This window comes from Siphateles boraxobius, unplaced genomic scaffold (assembly GCF_051911475.1).
Source record: "Siphateles boraxobius isolate OS27281-9 unplaced genomic scaffold, OSU_SipBor_1 137, whole genome shotgun sequence".
In the NCBI taxonomy this organism is placed as follows: Eukaryota; Metazoa; Chordata; class Actinopteri; order Cypriniformes; family Leuciscidae; genus Siphateles; species Siphateles boraxobius.
Window position 1 is genome coordinate 476,351 of NW_027508741.1, and position 20,918 is coordinate 497,268.

The 20,918-nt window shown below is 35.9% G+C and overlaps 3 protein-coding genes across 6 annotated transcripts in view; 2 read left to right on the forward strand and 1 right to left on the reverse strand.

Annotated features, from left to right (window-relative positions):
- Window positions 1–214: 214 nt before the first annotated feature.
- On the forward strand, window positions 215–11,661 carry efhb (EF-hand domain family, member B). Its single transcript, XM_077229954.1, has 13 exons — window positions 215–365; window positions 471–533; window positions 812–955; window positions 1,158–1,338; window positions 1,698–1,808; window positions 2,259–2,388; window positions 2,811–2,894; window positions 2,995–3,062; window positions 3,858–4,012; window positions 4,179–4,386; window positions 5,753–5,971; window positions 8,753–8,934; window positions 9,059–11,661. Exons 1-13 carry the CDS (start codon window positions 300–302, stop codon window positions 9,203–9,205), a joined length of 1,758 nt encoding a protein of 585 aa, XP_077086069.1. The 5' UTR covers window positions 215–299; the 3' UTR covers window positions 9,206–11,661.
- On the reverse strand, window positions 10,589–18,908 carry LOC143738072 (m-AAA protease-interacting protein 1, mitochondrial). Of its 2 annotated transcripts, none has more exons than XM_077229962.1 (5): window positions 18,400–18,908; window positions 15,978–16,049; window positions 15,767–15,893; window positions 14,268–14,412; window positions 10,589–12,440 (listed from the first exon to the last, which is right to left on the reverse strand). In XM_077229962.1, the coding sequence occupies exons 1-5, from the start codon at window positions 18,760–18,762 to the stop codon at window positions 12,362–12,364; spliced, it is 786 nt and encodes a 261-aa protein (XP_077086077.1). In that variant the 5' UTR covers window positions 18,763–18,908; the 3' UTR covers window positions 10,589–12,361. The 2 variants fall into 2 exon arrangements, with proteins under 2 accessions (XP_077086077.1, XP_077086078.1); XM_077229963.1 differs by having other exon boundaries at window positions 14,268–14,408; window positions 15,763–15,893; window positions 18,400–18,906.
- Window positions 18,719–20,918, forward strand: part of satb1b (SATB homeobox 1b) — a 92,729-nt gene continuing 90,529 nt past the window's right edge. For all 3 annotated transcript variants that reach the window (XM_077229926.1, XM_077229933.1, XM_077229929.1), the window contains exon 1: window positions 18,719–19,053. The gene's annotated coding sequence lies outside the window, so the exon portion shown is untranslated. The remainder of the gene's footprint in view (window positions 19,054–20,918) is intronic.

The following is a 20,918-nucleotide window of genomic DNA, read 5'->3' on the forward strand; positions in this document are numbered from 1 at the left end:
GTTATTAAGCCTTTGTAAAATGAATAATTAAACAGAGGACTTGTTTTAATTCAAAACAAGAATGTATTTATTCACGAGCTTTTCCTGATTAAAAGTGCACTGGCAACTTTAGTATTTATTGTAGGTATATGAAAGATACAGGCTAATTTTAAAATAGCAAATTTTGTGACGGGTGCACGACACGTCATTGTCAGGTTGACGTTGAATTTCCTCCAGCGTTGTCAGGTAACGGAAGGTAAACAAACACTGCTGTTGTTTTCTGCTTGAATGGTTGTAAATAAAGCTGTGAGTTTGTAGGCATGAGTCTCGTCGAGCGGAATATATCCACCCGGAGACGCAGAGACACGTTTCCAACCATCCGCGCGGTAGGACTAATTATTTCTCAGAATAAGTTTTGATCTTTTACATTTACGACTGTTATTATGCTAAAAATATTTCGAAATGCTCAGTATGATCATTTCCACTTAAAGGCAGGGAAGCTCATTCCAGTAGGAGACAGAACGAAGTCTTGTCTGCAGGAAATTACACCAAGGGTGGGTAATTCATAGAAGATTAATAGTGAAACAGTGCGTGTGTGTGTATGCATATCATATGTATATGTGTGAGTGTCTGTTTGTGTGTGTATGCATATCATATGTATATGTGTGCGTGTGTGTGTGTGTGTGTGTGTGTGTATGTGCATAAAAAAAATATATATATATATACATACATGCATACATACATAGACACACGCACGCACACACACACACACATACTATATAAATATATATATATATATATATATATATATATAATTTATTTTTTGATATAGCCTGTAACTCCACCTGTGGTGAGGAAGTTTGTCAGTTCTGCTCGGCCTCCCGTCGGCACAGTTCGGGTCTTCCATGGAAAAGCAGATGACCCTGACATCGCCAGCGCTCTAGTCCATGGTGTGAACACTAAAGCATCCATTAATGTAAGACATGTCAAATAAAAATTCTTCTAGTAACTGTATTTGTTCTTATTGTTTGATGTTCAAACTGTGTAGTCATGTTTCACCCAAAAACGTTTAGAGAAAAGCAAAGATTTTTTTTTTCTTGCATTTAAAAGTGCATCAACAATTTCAGTCTCTGTTGCAGGTATAACAGATATTGTTCTTTTGTGTTTTGTATTTTTAGGCTGGATCAGTGATTAACCCTGCACCGAAAACACGCTTCCAAGAGAGACTGCATCAGTGTCAAGAAATCGCTTTTGCCACCAATCAGAAAGCACCTCTTGGAAGGTCACAAGTTCAAGGCCCTGGTTTACCAAGCTGGCTTGACCCTGAGAAAACGGCTTTTGGTGTCACAACGCTCCAGTGTAAGAGTCATACTGTGTGTCCCAATGCGCATAATTATGTACTGTTCTATGTAGTATGAATAGTGGAAGTAGTGTGTTCACTCTAAATTCCAAATAGAATTTGAACACTTTAAATAACAGGATGATGCACTAAATTAAATGAAAAAACAAAGTCTGGAATGTTGGATACTTCATGCACTCAGCTATAAGGGAAATGAAGCGATGAATTACAAAATAACCTTATAAAATTCTTACACTGCACAGCTGAGTGTATAGTGTATAAATGCGTCATTTGGGACACAACTAGTGAAACTCCCAGAAGCATGCTCATGAATTGACTTATTATTATTAAGAAAATGTGTGAATTCTTTTAAATGCAGTTTCTAATGGTGGTGAGGTCATCAATCCACCTAAAACCGCACAGCAAGTGGAGAAGGAAGCGGATGAGGGACATCGGCTCTACATTCGCTCACACGGCTCATACTTAGTAGGTCAGTTAGATTGCTGCTCATTTAGGGGTCTCAGTCTTTATTTAGTTTTATGGACCTTAGTCAGGTTAGACGCCATATTGAATTTAATGCAGGTTTACACATTATTTTGATGGTCCCCTTCAGACATTCTGTTGAATATCAGTCATTAGAGTATTAGTCGACCATCTGCTTAATAACACTTTATTTTGATGCTCCTCAAAAGACATTCTGAGTATCGGTAACTTTACAACTACATGTCAACTTATTCTACTAACCAGAACTACGAATCTACTAATACTCTAATGAGAGTTAGTTGACATGTAGGTGCAAAGTTATACAGTCAACAGAATGTCTGTTAGGGACTACCCTGACTAAGGTCTATAACTTTGCATTTTAGTTGGTTTCAAACTGAAGTCTTGTGCTCATTTTGCCATTGCTTCAGAAAACGATGATAGATTGCAGTTTTTGCAGGTGAGCGTCTGGACAGAAAGTATAATTGGAGTCGCTATGGGAGAGAAAGTAGGTTTGGTGTCCCGACGCCTCATCACAATGATGGAAGAAACCTCTACAAATCTCTCCACTGGCACAGTGACTCGCTAATGTAAACTTATATTGTACACATACACATGCACATTATCAGAGAGAGAGATATCTAAGTAAAGAAAATCAGAGATTAATTGCATTACCATTAGCTAAATCAATACAGTAGTCAATATTTGAAGTTGATCAAAAAAGTTGATCAAAGTTGTCCTAAGACGAGAACGGGTATTGTTTAAAATTCATGTATAACTTTGATGAAAGGCTTTGATCCACTTTAAATGTTGACTACTGTATTTTGAGATATAACTCTGCCTTCAGAAAGGTAACGGGGTTGACAGTTTTACTTTTTTTTTTTTTTTTTACAGCTATTATGAATATTCAGTTCATAATGGAAATTCGTATTTCATTTTAAATTGTCTAAATGACAAACTAATATGACAACATTATCAGAAATGAACAATTAATTAATCTTCATGTCTTAAGGCACAACAGCGCAAAATTAGCTTCGAAACGCTGCGACGACTTCAGAGAGAAGACTCAGCCACAAACAGGCAAAGTTCATGATCCGTAAGTCATGATCAAGAGCATTTTTGTTAAATACTAATGACATTTTCACAGTTTCTGCCACTGTGTAAATCATCTTTTCTGTCTGTGCATTAATTTATAGAATTGCGGAGACATTAAACGTTCCCAGTGATCACACATTCGGAGTCTTGATGAAACCTGACAGCTTTGGTAATTTGAATCGTCTGTCACATTTCTGTCAGAAATAAATTAGCAGGCAGTATTGTAGAGAATTTATGATTTATTCTTTCTTGGTGTGTGAAATACATCATTGTGGAATTACAACTTGGACATTCCTGTAATCGGTACGAAACAGAGAGCGCTTTATGAATCTCTCAAAAACATTCACAGTGTTTTATGTAAAGGAAACGAAGCCTATATTTAGGACATTTGAGAGGCTTACACATGATCCGAGTACAGTCAATCAAAATTTATTCTGACATCTTCAACATTTCTCACATTATCACAGTTTATTCGCTTTAGTTTAGAAAATTGTAATAAAATATGACAAGAACTCAGTTGATATTTCACTGATTTTGTCCATTCTTCTGTTAGACTCTCACAGATGAATTGTTGAATATCTGTCAGCTGTTAAATTTAAGAACACAATTAGATAATATCAGTTTAGCTCAAATAACTACCAAGCAATGCTTCATGTTGTTCAGTCCGTGGTGTAAAAAGTTGCATTAGTTATTAAAGAAAAAACACTTCAGCAAAACATGATCAGCTCAAAGTGTCTGAAAAATTTTTGGTCCCAATTTTTATAAATTTTACCTGGAGATAACTGTCTGTATGAAGAATTGTTGTTTGCTATCCTCACTTACATAAATGAACTATAGTGTCCTGTACCCAGTAGTAAAAAAAAAAATGTATATGTGTCTGAATAATTTTTATTTGACTGTATGTTCTTGACCAGTTTCGAGAGATTCGTCCATCCATACAGTAGTTGTTCTTGTTTTTCCTCAGGTGTAGGTGACCTTCTGCATCAAACTCCACCTGGAAAGTACCTTAAAGGTAAAGACAGACAGCGAGCGCTGGTCAGCGCTGTTCGCCAGCATCTCAAGAAGTCCAACTACCAGAACTTCAGCTCATTACTTAAAGCATTCAGATACTACGACAAGGTCAGAAGCTGTTGTATTGATGTAGTTATCAACCATTCATTTCTCAAGAAAAGCGTGCTGAAAAGTACTTCTGGTAACATTTCACTTGAGGCCTCCGTGTATAATGCATTATAAAGGTATTCATTATGAATGTTACCAGTTTTCTTTGATATGTCTCGTGCTGCAGAAGGGTCAAGGTAAAATCGATAAGGAGGATCTGAAGGATGTTTGCCAGCAGTTTAACATGGTCATCAGTGAACCAGTGCTCGATGAGCTCATGGATTACTGTGATGCTGATAAAGACGGACTGATCGATTTCATGGAGTTCTCCAATTTTCTTAACTGGAAAGACAAAATGCCAATCAACAGAGTGGAGCAGAAAATTCTCACAGGAGGTGAATTTAAGAGCTCTTGCTCAGTAATAATGCATTATTACACCTTAACACTAAGTAATTAATTAGTGTAATTTAATTAGAAGGTAAAGGATGTGATTGTGACATGTGATTGTACTACATACTGTATTAACTAGAGAAAAATGGATTATTAAACAATAGTGAATTTAACATCAAAATTTACAATCCAATGTTAAAGTCCCCCTGTAGGCTACTCAATATTTTTTTCCTCAAAACTCATCTTTGATCACAATTACATATTTTAAAAAAAAATTTCCAAGGAAAAAAATTCTTCAAGCCTTAAAATATCTTGAACTCGACACCCTTGCCTCATTTAGTATGCGCGGTTCTATGAATATGCAAATGAGCCCCGCCTCCACTCACTCACTCACTCAGAGATCCACTCGTTGACGATCACACGTTGATCTGATTGGTTACAAGGTAGTTTATGACGTCAGAAACACCAGCGATTTCAAACTGTGTTTTTGAGACTGTCTTTGGTTCACTGCAGGTTTAAGGAGAAAATACTCAGCAATGCTGTCGACTTATGAATTTACACATGGTTTGTCTTAAAGCATATTAACAACACCACATAGACATATAAACAACATTAAAAGCTGGCTTTTCACCACAGGGGGGCTTTAAAATGTATGGTTTTAATTTAACCTTAATACTTTGGTCAACTCAAGAATAATTTATTTAGTTTTACTATTTAATAGAAAGAATTAAAAGAGCAGTTTCATGTCTATCCTTGGATTGTTTAACTGTTAGAGGTTGATATGGAATTTAGAAAGTAATGCCGGTAAGTAATGCAATACTTTCAGCTAATTACAGTAAAAAGAGTAATGCTACTACATCTTCAATAGTGTAATTAGATTAGAGTAATTTGCCCTCCACTTCAAGTACACAATCTTGCAACGTTTGTGTTTTTATTATTTGTTTGTTTTATATAAGGTTGTGACGCGATTCATCTTTGAGGTAATTGGTTTAAATATTTAAAGGAGACAACGAAAATGTGGAAACTGAGGCTAGCTGGTTCACACACATGTTTTTGCTGTTAAAAATCTCTGAGATAATTGAGGTAATCGGTCAATGGAACGACAAAAAGCGCAAAGGTCTAGAGATGCATTATAAAAAAATAATGAAAAAAAGGAACTTCTTTTAACTTGCCTCGTTTTTATAATCCCATTCATGCGCGAGAGTCTGAAAAAGATGCGAGACGAACGCAAGTCTTCCGTCTAGTGTGTGTTTAAATTACATTGAAAAACAATGGAAACGTAGGAATGGAAAAAACTTGTTCCGTGGAAATGTCCCTAAAACTGCTGAATAAACATGCGTCAGATATTAATTTATGGCTGGTATCTTTCAGAGCGCATGGCCTGGTCAGCCCCGGCCAACATGCAGCGAGCCGACCTCCAGAACGCCAACGCCATCAAGCCTCTGATCAGACCTGAAGATCTGGAAGCTGTTGAGCTGGGAAACACCAGGAAGACTCCAAAAACCCTGTGCAGACCCAGAAGTGTGCAGGACAGCTTCATCACCTCGTCCTCTCTCATCAATGCTGTCGTCGGTGGTTCTTCCTCTGCCAGTAAGTCTCGCACTAATTCTTCCAATGTCTGCACAAGTATTCAAAGTAGCCTACACAAAGCCTATATAACCTCCAGGCTTTTTTTCCCAGTGCTTAATCAAGATGATCTTGGCTAATCCCATAAAGCCTACATTTTGTAAGGTCTTAAATTATCAAACCTTTGCTGATAAAACCTGTTGCACGCACTCTACTACATGCCTTCTGTCACCTTTAGCAAGTAAAAAGGATCTTTTAGTATAATTGTACAAACCTCCATCTTCGTATCAGTTTGCCGGGAAATCTAAGAATCACTTTTATATTGTTAATAATATTTAAAGATGAACACACTGGACTGAAGGCAAATGAGGTTTACTTGATTATACATACTTTTTCAAATCATATTCATCAAAAATGATCCATCAGGCCTTTGAGCATGTATTTGTTTATCTCTCAATCATCATTGTATTGCATTGTGTATATATTAGGGATGTAACGATTCACTCATCTCACGATGCGATACGATTCACGATACTGGTTTCACGATACGATTTTTTTAACAAATGAGATTTAAGACAAATTATAAATGAAAAAGTGTCCTTTTTATTATTTCTCAAACAAAATGCTGCACTTTTTTCTTTTTTTTAATATATATATTTGTCAAATAATAAAACTGTTAAAAACGGACGCCCCCGGCAACGGGGCTCAAAAAATTCCCTTCAATGTTGTTTCAACTCGGTCTTTCTGTCTGTCTGGTCAAGAGGCTGGACACTGGTACCTACGCTATGTAAAAGACTGTGTAAAATTACTAGGGCCTACCACATTTACAGGGGTTTTACATTGTAATAAAGGCAAGATTCTAATTTTGTTATAATTTGTATTCATTAGGGAACTCATGCCTGATTGGTCTTAACCCCAGTGACGGGTAGGTTTAGGGGTGGGGTTAGGGGGTAGGTCATCAGACCAATCAGGCATGAGTTCCCTAATGAATATTCATGAGTCTTCCCCTACCATCCTGTGAAAAAAAATATCGCTCCCGGGAAGGCGGCGCTTCATTTGGAAAAATGCTGCGTGTCATAAAGCTGGCCGATGCCCATCTTTATGCAAATGAATCCGTCAAACGCGACGCGTCTATCCAATAGAAGTAGTCTCTCGAGGGGCCTTTGTTCTAGACTGGGCGCTGGGTCAAAACCACACCCATAGCGGTAAACTTGAGGAACGCCCATCAATTTACAAATGTGGAGAGGCGTGCGACACCACGCATGGATCAGTACCGTATGAAACACACTGGCGTGCGGCGCGAGCGGAGCAAACCGAGCGTTTTCAGTCCATTCCTGTGGAAGTTGAGTGCTCACACAAGCTCAAGTTCTATGAATGAAGTGAAAACACTCGCTAGCTTCGTGCCAGTGTGTGCTCGCTGCTATTGTGCCCATAGACAGTATAAGAAGTGGACAGAGCCATCTAATTGGAACTCAGTTGAGACAGTTGAAGCCCATTTTTAACGATTTTTTTTTTAGCACTTCCGTTCCTGACGCGCAGACTCAAACCGACTCAAACTAAGCTTGATGACGTGAGCAACCGGTCTGACAGACGTAAATCTTCTAGTAGCTGTGCGTCAAAACTGCCAACGTTAATCACTTCATATGTATTCACTTTCCACATACCGAATTATTTCCAATTCCCCAAAAACGTTGTTGAAATATTTTGTCCCGTTGCTTTTATGGACTCATTATCTATGGGCTTCTCCCTTGACGGGACGTCCCCCCGATTGCCTGCGAGCTTCTCCTCCTGTCTATACGGTAATGTCTCTATTGTGCGACAAAAAGTCGCGTGGTTATGACGCAATCGTTAGCCTGTTTTTAACAAAAACGGCTTCTACGGGGCCATAACGTAAGATACAAAGTAATGGAACCTTTTATACATTGTCGTGTTTATTTAGAAATATATAATGGACAAATGAAGTCTTTGGACGCCTCAGATGTAAAGTTATTCGCTGTCAAAGTGACGCCAAAATGAATGGGAGTCAATGGAATGCTAACAGCAGGTGAAGTTCTGCTACAATGGCGGCTCCCGCGAGGCTTCAACTTCCGGCTGATGGATTAACCCCTTGGATTGTGCCTGTAAAGCGAGGTTCACAACTTCACAGTAACGTTAGGCTATTCAGTAAACGCGCCCTGCTGTTTAAAACGTGTATCGCGATTCGTTTAACATTTCAACCGACTTGAATCGTCACACAATTTTATCGATTTTCAACTGGTTGCGAGTGAATCGTTACATCCCTAGTATATATGTTTTAAGACTTTGGTCATAAAACTAAGAATTTAAATATAGCCTCATCTTACTAAGAAATATTATTGGCAGATATAGAGTGACAACTGATATGTATATGCATTTTATGTCAGTAGTCTGCTATTCTGTTAAAAATATCTCATTGATTTACATTCATTTTACTTTTGGCCATATAAATATCAGCATCTGCACCACATTACATCTTTTTGCTCAGTTTTTTTTTTTTTTTCCTCCTCGAGTATGAGCTCCATATCTCATTATATCCATAATCACCATAAAAGCCTAATGTATCAAATATGATACACAATTTAAATATTTTGTCTAAAGGTAAAAAAAAATTCAAAAAGAATTCAAAAAAATTCAAAAAATTCAAAAGAAACAACAAATCTTCGATTTTTAAAAAAAAAAAGGTGCTTCGTGGCTATTATTTGATATGTCGGGCTTTACAGGGTTAAAATAGCACAACTATAAAAGGAAAGTTAACATAGTTTTCTTCTGATTGCTTCCCATGAAAAGATTATCATATATACGGAGTACCATCAGTACGGACCGATCTACCGGCTCCTCGAATCAAACGCATCGGTGACAGGACGAACTACGGAGACGAATCGACAGCACGTGATCTGCTGCACCCCCCACTGCCTTCCCTCTACGGAGTCCATGAAGAAGAGTTTTTAAGCCCTCGCACTAAAGACCAGGTGAGTTTTCCACCACTGTCATGTTACTTTATGATTTAAAGGGGGTTTACAATGCCAAACAATGATTACAAACAGGTTCATATCAACACATTCATCAAAGGTATTTTGCGCTTCATATACGTAGATTGCACAGATTTTCCAAAAAGTGGGTTTCGACGTTGCTGAGGAGACATTTGAGGAAGCCTGGAAGTTGGCGTCCATGAGAGATCCTGTCGGTGACGTTTGTGTGGAGAGCTTTCGAAATGTTCTCAGTGAACTACAGGCTAATTAAAGTATTTTAATTGTCCTTGAGCAGGGGTTTGTTTATTTATAATGCACTGTTCAATAAAGACTTGCATTCAAATAAATTATCCTTATAGAGCACCTATTAGAGTTTTTTTTTACATGTTTAACTCTCTTTAGTGTGTAATGTTGCTGTTCGAGCATGAAAAATCTCTTTTTTTTAAAATGTATTCTCTATATCAGGGTTTCTGAACTTCATTGTAGTCTTGAGTTTCTCCCGGGAACGAACAAGTTATAGTGTTAAACTGGTGGTTATGGTAAGGGGCGGGACATTTCCCTAACACACTAGAAGTGCTATCTTCTAGTCAATCACAACACACTGATCCAGCCGCCCAATCAGAGCACAGTGTGCTTTTCAGAAGGAGGGGCTTCATAGAGACAGGAAGTAAACCGAGCGTTACTGACAGACTGGGAAGCGAGGAGCCGCAAATGCAGAATATGAGGAAAATAATAAACATTCAAGCAGGAAAACCTGTTCTAGTAGAGCCTAAAAACAAAAGCAAGACTTTGTGAAAAGGCATATTATGGCCTCTTTAACTTGGTTCAATTTCACAGTGCAAATGAATTGTGTGAAATAAACGAGCAAGGCTTTGTGACACTATAATCCAAAATTTGCCTTTGTTCAGACCATTTAGGAGAAAGTAGCGTTGAAAAAATAACAAGCAGGTGATACTTGTGTGCTTCAGGTGCTTTTCAAGAGATCATTCAGTATTGTGATGAATGCAGAAACTGCAACAGGAAAAGTCTGAACATTAATCAGTGTGGACACACTAAACTAGTAATAATTACTACTCCAGTGTTTAATTTGAAGTGGGTTCAGACCCTCATGACTTCCACAACTGCAGCACGTTATTAGTTCAGATCCATTATTGGGTCAGCGGTAATTTCAGACATGTTATTTGTTTAATTTAGCCTCTTGTCAAATGAAGCAAAGTGCTGCAACGGGCCTGACTGCAATAAGAAGTGCTCTCAATGTAGCGTAATAATAGCTCAGCTTAGTAATGAATTTTTGCCTCCCGGGATAACATCGAGTTTACTTGGAGGACATACGCTGCATTTAGATTGCTGTCAATTACCATTTTCTCCTAAAGGACTTTATCAAACACCGCTGATAACGGGGAGTTTGGATAATGTGTTGTTATCTGTTATGAATAATGATGGTTATTTTCCCCCTACATATCAGTATTCACCTATTCATCTCTTGGATAAGTAAATCTCAATCTCAATGTTAAAGTCAACTGGAATCTCTTAACTTAATTAATACACGTCCTGCTCCTTTTCATGATCCAATGCATTCTGTAAAATCAGGTACTGACTTGTTGACTATCACATGGAAATGCATCAGTTTACATAAGTAAAATGCGCTTTGAGCTGCATTTCATGTCGACTTTAATTGCACAAGCAAATATACAGTAGAGAGATGAATTCATAAGCCTTATTTGGCAACATCAATATAACACATGCATCAGAAATCTGAGTTAATGTTCAGTACAACAAACTGATTAATAATACCAGCACAGAGTCCCTAATCCATGATAAAAGCCTAGAGGAGTGCAAAATAGCTTTGTAAAGCACATTAATGCTTTTATTTTCTTTTGTTCACTTGTAGTTGAAGCCAGCGTGATTAATTGCCTAATATGGTATTAACATATTTATTTCAATTGAAACAGGAGGTATGATATCCACTGTTAATCATATTATGACTTGTTTGCACACATGTGACAAAACACCCACGCAAGTTGAACAGAACAATCCATTTCTGCCTACAAAAATTATAATAATCCCAAAGCCATATTTCTAAATGATTTAATGAATTTCAGTCAATGATAATTCGATGACTCCCTGTAAAGCCATGAATGCATAAACAATGACATGCCATAAAAGAGAAATAGGATGACATCCACGCATGGGTGAGAACATCTTTCTGTCAGTTTAACAAAGGATTTATTTTAATATCTAAATTAGGTGATAATTAGTCTCAACAACCATCTGTGGTTCTGTGTGATCTGAACATATCAAATATCATAATTAATTGGGGCTGTTTATCTTGTTGGAAATCTTCATTTTTGGCATGTTTGATCTGAAAGTGACTTTTCATACTGTTTTATAATCTTATAAATGCTGCTTATATATATAATTATAAATGCTTATAATGGAAGTGCATTAGACCAAGATTGACAGAAATATTTTAGAAACTCACTTTAACAAACTTTATCACTAATTAAGCTCACAATATCGACTAAAAATCATTCAAAACAGATGCTTGTTTTTTTCCTGATTTTAAATTTTTATCATTTAATTGTAAATAACATTTATGTAGGTGAATCTGATGGAAATCTCATTGCAAATGCATGTTATCAAAAGGAAAAAAATATGTTTTGCATCAAGTAAACTAAGCCTGTTTTGAATTGTGACACTTATGACAATAAAGCACATCTCCTCTCATTCCTATTGTATGAGTTTAATTTACACTGATTTTTAATTGAGAAGTAAAATCATTGCATCCAGACAGATTCTCATTGCAATCCAGTAATAACTAGATGTTGTCCACATTAGTCAACCTGGTTGTGAAACTTGCTTGTTTAAGAAAATGCAGACCATCTTTATAGGTTTCATTATCTATGCAATATAATTTCAGTGACTAATATTTTTTCAAACCAAACAAATCCCATAACAAAAATAACAAAAATGACATGGCAGAATGAATGGTTATAATGTTTTTTTTTCTTGAATAAACTGATGCTACATGAGAACAGGTCTTCTCCTCTCGGACAGTGATGGATGTTGAGTGATTCTTTGACCTTATTTCAGTCTTAGATGATTCGATCGCAAGTGTTCAGTGCTACAGTACATAAAGGACAGGTGTAAATGGGGCCTAAAACACGTTGCGATCCAATCACCTGAGTCACATTTGAACCGTGATTTTGTGTGACCACCGACTCACCTGTCAATCAACCAGTGGCTTCCCTACATTAAGGGTTTTAATCCAATCATAAGTGTTCATCAGAGATCATCTGAGACATGTTACTAACAGGTGCACACATTGATGCGTCTCATCTGACCACTGAGATGGATGTTAGCATAAGGTGTAAATAAGGTTTTTGCTGTAGTCCGGTGAAGTCAATGATGTTGTCCAGCTAGTTTATTACTCCAGTTGCTTCCAGTGCCATATCCGCGTCACCGTCCAATCTGGATCAGCTCCAGCATTCAACTCAAGATGAAACCTTCAACAAACACATCATTATAAGCTGTTAACATTTCTTTAGAATAAAAAATGTTTGAACGTACAACTTTTTTTTTGCTTTTTAAATGCATAAAAATCATTCAAATTAAGACCCAGAATATTTTGTGAACCCTTTCGACTGAATCGACTCACGAAGAATGATTTACTTACGAATCGGACCTCTCTATCTATAGCTTGTGGGAAAATTTTACGGTACACAAGCAACATCTAGCATATGAAATATGTGAAAGCAGAGCATAACTACAAAAATATATGGTCTGTATAGAAATGTGCATTACTATTATAACAACCGGATATTTTGTTGATCTACATTTAATAAATGCCATGTTGCACCTGATGAGATCATGTAGTGAAATAAGGCAAGTATAGATTTATAATATTGACATAATTTTGATATTGCATCCCTGCTGTAATTCAATGGAAAATCTGAGAAACTTGATATCATGATAAAAAAAACAGAAAATCACACAATAGAAAAAAGCTTTGGTGCAACAAAAAAAAACCGTGTCACATCAGACCCACACTAGGGCGATCTGAAGTATGACACTTTCACAAAGTTAACTTAGAAACAGCACTCGCTGAGCGACAGCCGAGTAAAACGTGCTAATGTGACAGATGGAAAGATGTTTTGAAACACGAGAGAAAAAGAGGAGTGTGCAAACAGCTGAGAGCGAACCTATTAGCATCTATATATCCATCAAAAGCACTGCGGAAAACAAATGTCTGTCATAAGGGAGAAATCCATTAAGTACATTTAAGATCATTTGAAGCTGTGCTGGCATTCATCAGTCAGAATTATGGTTGTGTGCAGTTTACGTCAACGATCAGCCAAATCTGTGTCTGTGGGGAGAATCTGTCACGCGAGGTGCAAGTTTACAAGAGCGCTTGACTTCTAATTATGTTTTGAGTGTGACTCTTTCAAAGAGTAGTATATGAGATTTACCCTACAGTGCCAAACATACAGTCGCTCCATTTATGCGTATTTGGACTGAAAACTAATGCTAATGCTCGTGGCAATTATGCTGTGAAATAAAAAATACATTTATTTTGTGCTAAGTATACTACAAATACATTTACATATTTATGTGCTTAATAAAAATACCCTGCAATTTTACTTTTGGTATACTTACACGTCTGCAAAATTGGAAATACACATTTTTTACTTTAGCACTATTTCTGGATAACTAAAGTGCATTAAGTTCAACTAAAGATATTTGATTGTGCTAAAGTGGAACTATTGCAAGTATACTTAAGATAGACTTTAAATATATTGCATTTAAAGACATTATACAGAGATCATACAATCCTTATTAATAGTGACGATATTAAAACACATTTTAGGCTAAATATTAAGAAATGTGCAGTGTGCAATAAAGAAACACTCCAAATAAAGTTATATATCATTAAGTCTTAAGTGAAATGTTAATAAATATGTTAATGGATTTGAAATGAAATACATGTATTTTAAATAGATTTTTGTATAGTTTTTTTTTTCACTAGGGTTAACATAAAGAAACATAAGGAAATCATAAATCTACATAGGGTGAATCTTATAAAAACAAGGTCAGGTCACATTTCAGCCAAAAATCAGAAAGAAAAAAAGATTTTTTTTTGGTCAAGGAAAATAAAGGCTATTTAATACATAATTAATAAAAATAATAATACATAATTATTTTTTAAATTTGTATTTATTTCTAGTAATATAACAATATTATATAATTAAATATTTAATAAAAATATATAATTTAATATTTAATATTTTCCTCAAAATTTAGCTCTTAGACGCATTCTGGCACGAAACACTTACTCGTACACCGCTGTGATGATCTTCTTTTGAGGGCCGTCTTCTCCAGTTAAATCCATCTTGAAGATCCGTGTGCTGTCGGGGTCCTCGGGGACGTCTGCGCTCGACAGGTACCAAAGCCTCATCGTGATGTAAACAAACGTACTGCCTATAGGAGAACCAGAGATGAATCCACTGCTCTTCATCAGGATCAGCTTGAGGAATGGGTCAGCGTCATAACCACCATAGACAAAGAGTGGCTCCCAATATTTGATATTCTTAATGTTGCTCTTTCTTAAAGTTAGGATGACAAAAAGTTGTAAAAGTTACATTATAGGCTGGTCTAACAGCGCTCTTCAATGTCAAAATGACTGAGATGGCCAATCAGATCAAAGAAATTAACATACTGTATATATGGATGAAATATATATATATATATATATATATATATATATATTTCATATATATACATGAAAATGCAAAGCACCGCGGGCTTGCTGTTCACAGAAGACGAGTGTGAATTCCAACGCAGCGCTTTAGTATTAATAGTGAAAGAGGAAGTAGCTTAACATTTAATATTTGACAGCTGTTTTCCGACAGAAATATCCAGTGATGCAAACCACTCAACTTTTGAAATGCCACCGTTTTGATTTTGAAAATATGGTATTATTTACATGATCCATGTCATTTACAACTGTATGTGATGAGAAGCGTTTTGCCTTTATTACATATTATATATACGAATAAGAGTTAATTTGTGCATATTTTAAAATAAAATATGATTTGTAAATAGGTGAAGTTAATAACTTCATTACTATAATAGACTTGAACTTTTACCATTCTTATTTCTTTTCCCTCAATGTTCAGATATGGTTACAGCCTTGCTTTGCATTTTCATGTCTATATATATGTTAATATATTGGGAAACACAGTATCATAATTAAATGAGCATGGGTGAAATGTAAATTATTTTACTGCTAACATCTAACACAATCATTTTTTTTTTCTAATCAAATATTTCAAACAAAGGGTATTATTGTGAATATTGTTTTAATCTGTGATCATTTCTTTTTTTCTTTGTTACCCAATATCCCTTTCCCTCATGTTCATTTTTTGTAATCTCTCTTTAACATAAGGCGTTTCTAAATGACATCATCATCCTCCAGGAAGTGACATCACTTTGGAGGGAAAGCAACATCACAAACTTCAGTATTAGCAATGGATTTTATATTTATATCAGTTGGTTTGTGTCACTCTGATTCATTCCATCCTGTCTGACAGAATTACAACAACAACAAAAAATCAATATCCCATCAAATACTTCAAGCATCAAAATAATAATTAAAAAAATGTGAACTTTTATATTCTCAAATGGTTCAGTTTAAATCTATATTTCCATCCTGTTCATTTTCATTTTCTTTAACCAGAACATATTTCTGAAAGTCTGCTAGACTCGTTTATAGAAACTAAAAACCCACGCATATTCATAATTTTTAACGAGAAGAATGAAGAGTAAGACTCGCCTGTTTGGTCAAAGAATATGGAAACATCTTCAGGCAGCAGAAATATCATATCATCAAGGGAAATTGCAAGATGTCTTTTTTGGGCCTCTGACAGACTTGTGCATTTCTTTCTGACGCTTTCAATAGCCTGTAAACAAGACAAAACATTGTTTATAGGCCTTACATGACTTAAGCAATGTTTATATCATTCAATTTCTCATAATGAAGGAACCTTTCTGGACATCACACTCCTCAGCTCCTCAAAGCTGCCAGTGGACAGCAGAGCAGACACATGGACCACTGCCTGCCGAGACACATCACAGTTATTCATAAACGCATGCATCATATGGCAACACTTCATTTTACAGCGTCATTGTTACATGTAGAAATTTAACTACTGTAAATGATGCATAATTACATGCAACTAAAACCCTAACCCTATAGTAGGTACATGTAGATGATTATTATTACTCAGAACTTACATGTATAATTACACTGTAACATGGACATTTTAAAATAAAGGGTTACACTTTATTTTCGGGTGTCATTGTTACAGTGTAATTATATATTTAAGTACTGAGTGATATTAAGCAATTTAAGGGTAGGATTAGGATTTGGTTGAGGGTTAGTTGCATGCAATTATGCATAATTTACTGTTATTACTATGGAAAGTACATGTAACATGTAAAAAGGACACTGTCGAATAGGGTTACACTTTATTTTAAGGTGTCATTGTAACAGTGTAATAATATATTTAAGTACAGTGTAATATTAATTAACTACATGAACTTACTATAGGGTTAGGGTAGGATTAGGGTTTGGTTGAGGGTTAGTTGCATGTAATTATGCATAATGTACTGTTATTACTATGGTAATTACATGTAACATATGTAACAAGAACACTGTACTATAAGTTGTAACCTAAAATAGATTATTACCACATAAAGTGTACATTTAATTTCTAAACATTATTTGTTTTTATTCTGAGATGACATTTATTGTCATTAAATAGCATTATTATTATTTTTTTTTTCTTTGGCCAAATGCTATCTGATTCCATTATCTGTGTTATTTTAGTATCATGGAGATAGTATACTGTTATGCTTTTTATTAATATTCTAATTTAAATTAGTTTTTAATTACTGGTTTAATTTCAGTGTCATAGTTATTGTTTCTTTTATTGTTTTTAAAAGTTAAACTAAATGAATATGATAAATCTTGCCTTGGCAACTAGCTGAAATAAAATAGTTTTATTTTTATATTTTTCATTTTAGTTAAAGTTTAAGTAATTTTGTTGTGTTTTGTAATTTTTTTGTTTGAGTTATTTTAGTACATTAAGTAAGTTAAACTATTTTTTATTTATTTTAAAACATATATTTACATTTTATTTCAGTTAATGTTTTTTTTATTTCAAGTGACTTTCTTTGTGTTTTTAGAGTTAGTTAACTTTATAATAACCTTGCATTAGACTTTGGCATGGTTTCACAGACAGGGTTAAGACAGGATTAGGCCTTAGTTCAATTAAGATCAATTAAATAGCTTTTATAAACTTGCCTTAGAAAAAAAGAAAACAATACTGGTGTGAATCTTGAACAAAACAATGGCACTGACATATTTTAAGTTATATCAGTGCAAGTTGCTTTCAGTTAAAACAGCTCATACATGCATTTTAGTCTGAGACTATCTTAAAGGGTTAGTTACCCCAAAAATGAAAATGATGTCATTAATGACTCACCCTCATGTCGCTCCAAGCCCGTAAGACCTCCGTTCATCTTCAGAACACAGTTTAAGATATTTTAGATTTAGTCCGAGAGCTTTCTGTCCCTCCATTGAAAATGTATGTACGGTATACTGTCCTTGTCCAGAAAGGAAATAAAGACATCATCAAAGTAGTCCATGTGACATCAGGGGGTTAGTTAGAATGTTTTGAAGCATCGGAAATACATTTTGGTCCAAAAATAACAAAAACTACGACTTTATTCAGCATTGTATTGTCTTCCGGTTCTGTTGGGGATCCGCGTTCAGTGACGCTGCTGACGTAAGACGCTGCTGACGTGTATCTGGTGCGTCCGTGTATTCGGGTTCAAATAAATATGGCTGGGTAAAAAAATGCAAGTCTTCCTCTGTGTGGAAATCCTTAGACATGTTTGTGAAGATTGTTTTGTTTACAGCGTGCGTCTCCCTCAGACTGTAAACGAAGCTCGGGCGCACCAGATAACACGTCAGCTCGTCTTGCGTCAGCGGACTCGTGAACGCGGATTGACAACAGAACCGGAAGACAATAAAATGCTGAATAATGTCGTTGTTTTTGTTATTTTTGGAACAAAATGTATTTTCGATGCTTCAAAAAATTCTAACTAACCCCCTGAGGTCACGTGGACTACTTTGATGATGTCTTTATTTCCTTTCTGGACAAGGACAGTATACCGCACATCGATTTTCAATGGAGGGACAGAAAGCTCTCGGACTAAATCTAAAATATCTTAAACTGTGTTCTGAAGATGAACGGAGGTCTTACGGGCTTGGAGCGACATGAGGGTGAGTCATTAATGACATCATTTTCATTTTTGGGTGAACTAACCCTTTAAGCCTTGTCTGTGAATCCAGGAGTAAGATTTTAAGGATTTTTCCTTCATGAGACACTTTTGACCAACCTGTTTCACACCGTTGTCAAACTCCACACTGAACTTCAAGCCAAAATACAGTTCAATTAAAAACAAGATGCACTTATTCCTGATCCACGTGATGGGATCCGGGCTCCCCACCACAGTGATGCCAGGATGCTCCCTGTCCTCAGAGTCCCTGTCTGCATCTTTGCTATAGTGTCTGTATTGCGCAGACGGTCTGCGCAGGTGATGCCATGCGCGCTCTGGAGAAACTGCGCAGCTGGCATGGGGGCGCGCGCGCTGATGCCACCAGGGCTTGCAATGAGTCTCGTGTAGTTTAGTAGTAGACAGAGGATTCCTCTTCCAGGAACATGCCAGAGGACGTGCAGCCAGACCCGTGAATCGTAGCATCACCGACGCGCATTTCTTTTGAAATTGCACAATGCAGAACTGGTCATTGTAAAGCTCGTGAATGACAGACTCACCGTCCTCAGTGTCTCTTCCGGCACACTTATGAAACTAACCCACGATGTACCCATAATGCTTTTGGTTTCTCAGCACGTGTGTCATTTCTCCAGTAGATGGAGGCACAGACCTGAGTTTCCCATGTGTCACCCATGACGCACAGACACAGACCCTGAATGACATGATGATGATGATGATGATGATGAGGATGGATGGCATTCTTAAACTCCTCACAATGTAAGTGGCACTTTTTATGTTACGTTGTAAATATAAATATACATTACAAGGTTTCTTTATTGGGATGCGTTTAATGTGAATTTCCACACTTGTTGGTCAAACTGTCTCATATTTTTATTCACCTAAATCGTCTCAATCTAACGCATACAATTATTTTAACATTTAAAAAGTACTTGCATTAGATCAAAATTGACTATTTGTGCGCAACTATCTGTTTTCTTCACTATTTTTGCATGTTTTTGTTAAGTGTCTCGTTTAGCTGAGCTGTTTTTAGTGCATGTGTGAAATCAGTTTACCTCAAATTCGACAACCAGAAAATAACACTTTTTCTGTTCATTCAGAACGTGTTATCGACACCGGGGCTAATTGTCACACAGTTAATATTACTACTATACGTTGTTTTCTGCATAGACTCAAAGTCTGTTACTTTAAATCCTTAATAAATGCAAAAACGACGACTGAACATTTCTACCGTTATCGTAAAGTTATGTTGACTGGGCATGTTGTCACGAAATAGTTTATGGGGTAAGTTGTCACAATGCAACCTACAATTAAACAACCCATTATAGTTTTTTTTTTAGCAAAACTGAAATAGTAAAAAATTATTAAACACAAAACTACTAAAACATTACCAACTTTTTTTTTAAATGCATGAATTTCTAGCACTTCAGCTGGTGTGGTTTTAATTTATTTAAGTGATAGTTCACTCCAAAAAATGAAAGAAAAAGAAAATGTAAGAAAATTAAAAAAAAAGTTGTTCCAAACCTGTATGCATTTATTTCTTCTGTTACACGTGTGAGTATACATGTGTGGATATGTGTCTAAATGGTTATATATATACATATGCATGGTTATTTTCAGCATTTTTTGCACTACTTGGAATAATTACTATTTTATTCCGCATTCTGGTTGGATGGTAACTGCATTTCATTGGCTTTGTATTCGTTTTGTATTGATCAATGACAATAAACTGAATTGAATTGAACTGAACACATAAGAAGATACTATGACATTTGACTTACATAGTATGGGGGAAAAAACACTATGAAAGTCAGTGGGGACCAGACATTTTTCAAAATACCCTCCTTTGCATTCAGTAGAAGAAATACATTTATACAGGTTTGGAAAAACTTGTTTCTAAATAAATTTTTTGGTGAACTATCCCTTTAACAAAAGCTATTACAAAAAACATGGATTCACTCTTTTGACCTAGACTGTCTGCTTGTGAAACAAGTAACTGGACCTTGGGACAACTTGCCCCTGTCATTTAACCTTGTAAACTTTTAATCTACATGAATATAATGTATGTACAGAACTATTATATGATGAATGTACTAGTGAATGAAGAGAGATTTGAGCAGGTTAGGCAAGTGTTCCTGTTGAATCATATCATGCAAATGAGTGACACAGGTGGGCAAACCGCTTTAAAACGCTCTCGGAAGCTAGCGGCGTCACCCAAACACACCTCACAGGTGCACAACATCATTGTTTCTGAAGCTTAAATGTGATCAGCAGAGCAAAACATCATTAAATTCCTGCTGTTTCCACTGATTACAGGTCATAAGCTTTTGTATTTGCCTGCTATCTGTGTTTTCTTTTGAAAATGATGATTATTCATTCAGGGTTGAGGCATAAAAACCAAGACTACAGACACCTGCACGAATTACCCGCCCCTCCAAATTCGTGACTATTTTTATTGATAAATAATTGCTATTGCAGCTCATCATTATTGAATTTGCGCTCAGATATGGAAACCTTTCTAAGATGTATTATAGTAATTATCTCTGTCAGTCTGAAATGCTTTTACATCTGTGGCTTGAATGAACAGAATAATAAAAATCTTGCAGCAGTTCCGATTTCAATTA

What these genes read in the sequence shown, in the direction of transcription:
- efhb (XM_077229954.1), top strand. Translation starts at nt 300, where the DNA reads ATGAGTCTCGTCGAGCGGAATATATCCACCCGGAGACGCAGAGACACG. An exon ending in TGGTGTCACAACGCTCCAGT is followed by an intron (nt 1,339 to 1,697) that starts GTAAGAGTCATA and finishes TTTTAAATGCAG; the next exon opens with TTTCTAATGGTGGTGAGGTC. An exon ending in ACACGGCTCATACTTAGTAG is followed by an intron (nt 1,809 to 2,258) that starts GTCAGTTAGATT and finishes CAGTTTTTGCAG; the next exon opens with GTGAGCGTCTGGACAGAAAG.
- LOC143738072 (XM_077229962.1), bottom strand. Translation starts at nt 18,762, where the DNA reads ATGCTACGATTCACGGGTCTGGCTGCACGTCCTCTGGCATGTTCCTGG. An exon ending in GGAGTGTGATGTCCAGAAAG is followed by an intron (nt 15,894 to 15,977) that starts GTTCCTTCATTA and finishes TCTTGTTTACAG; the next exon opens with GCTATTGAAAGCGTCAGAAA. An exon ending in ATCATCACAGCGGTGTACGA is followed by an intron (nt 12,441 to 14,267) that starts GTAAGTGTTTCG and finishes TGTTTGTTGAAG; the next exon opens with GTTTCATCTTGAGTTGAATG.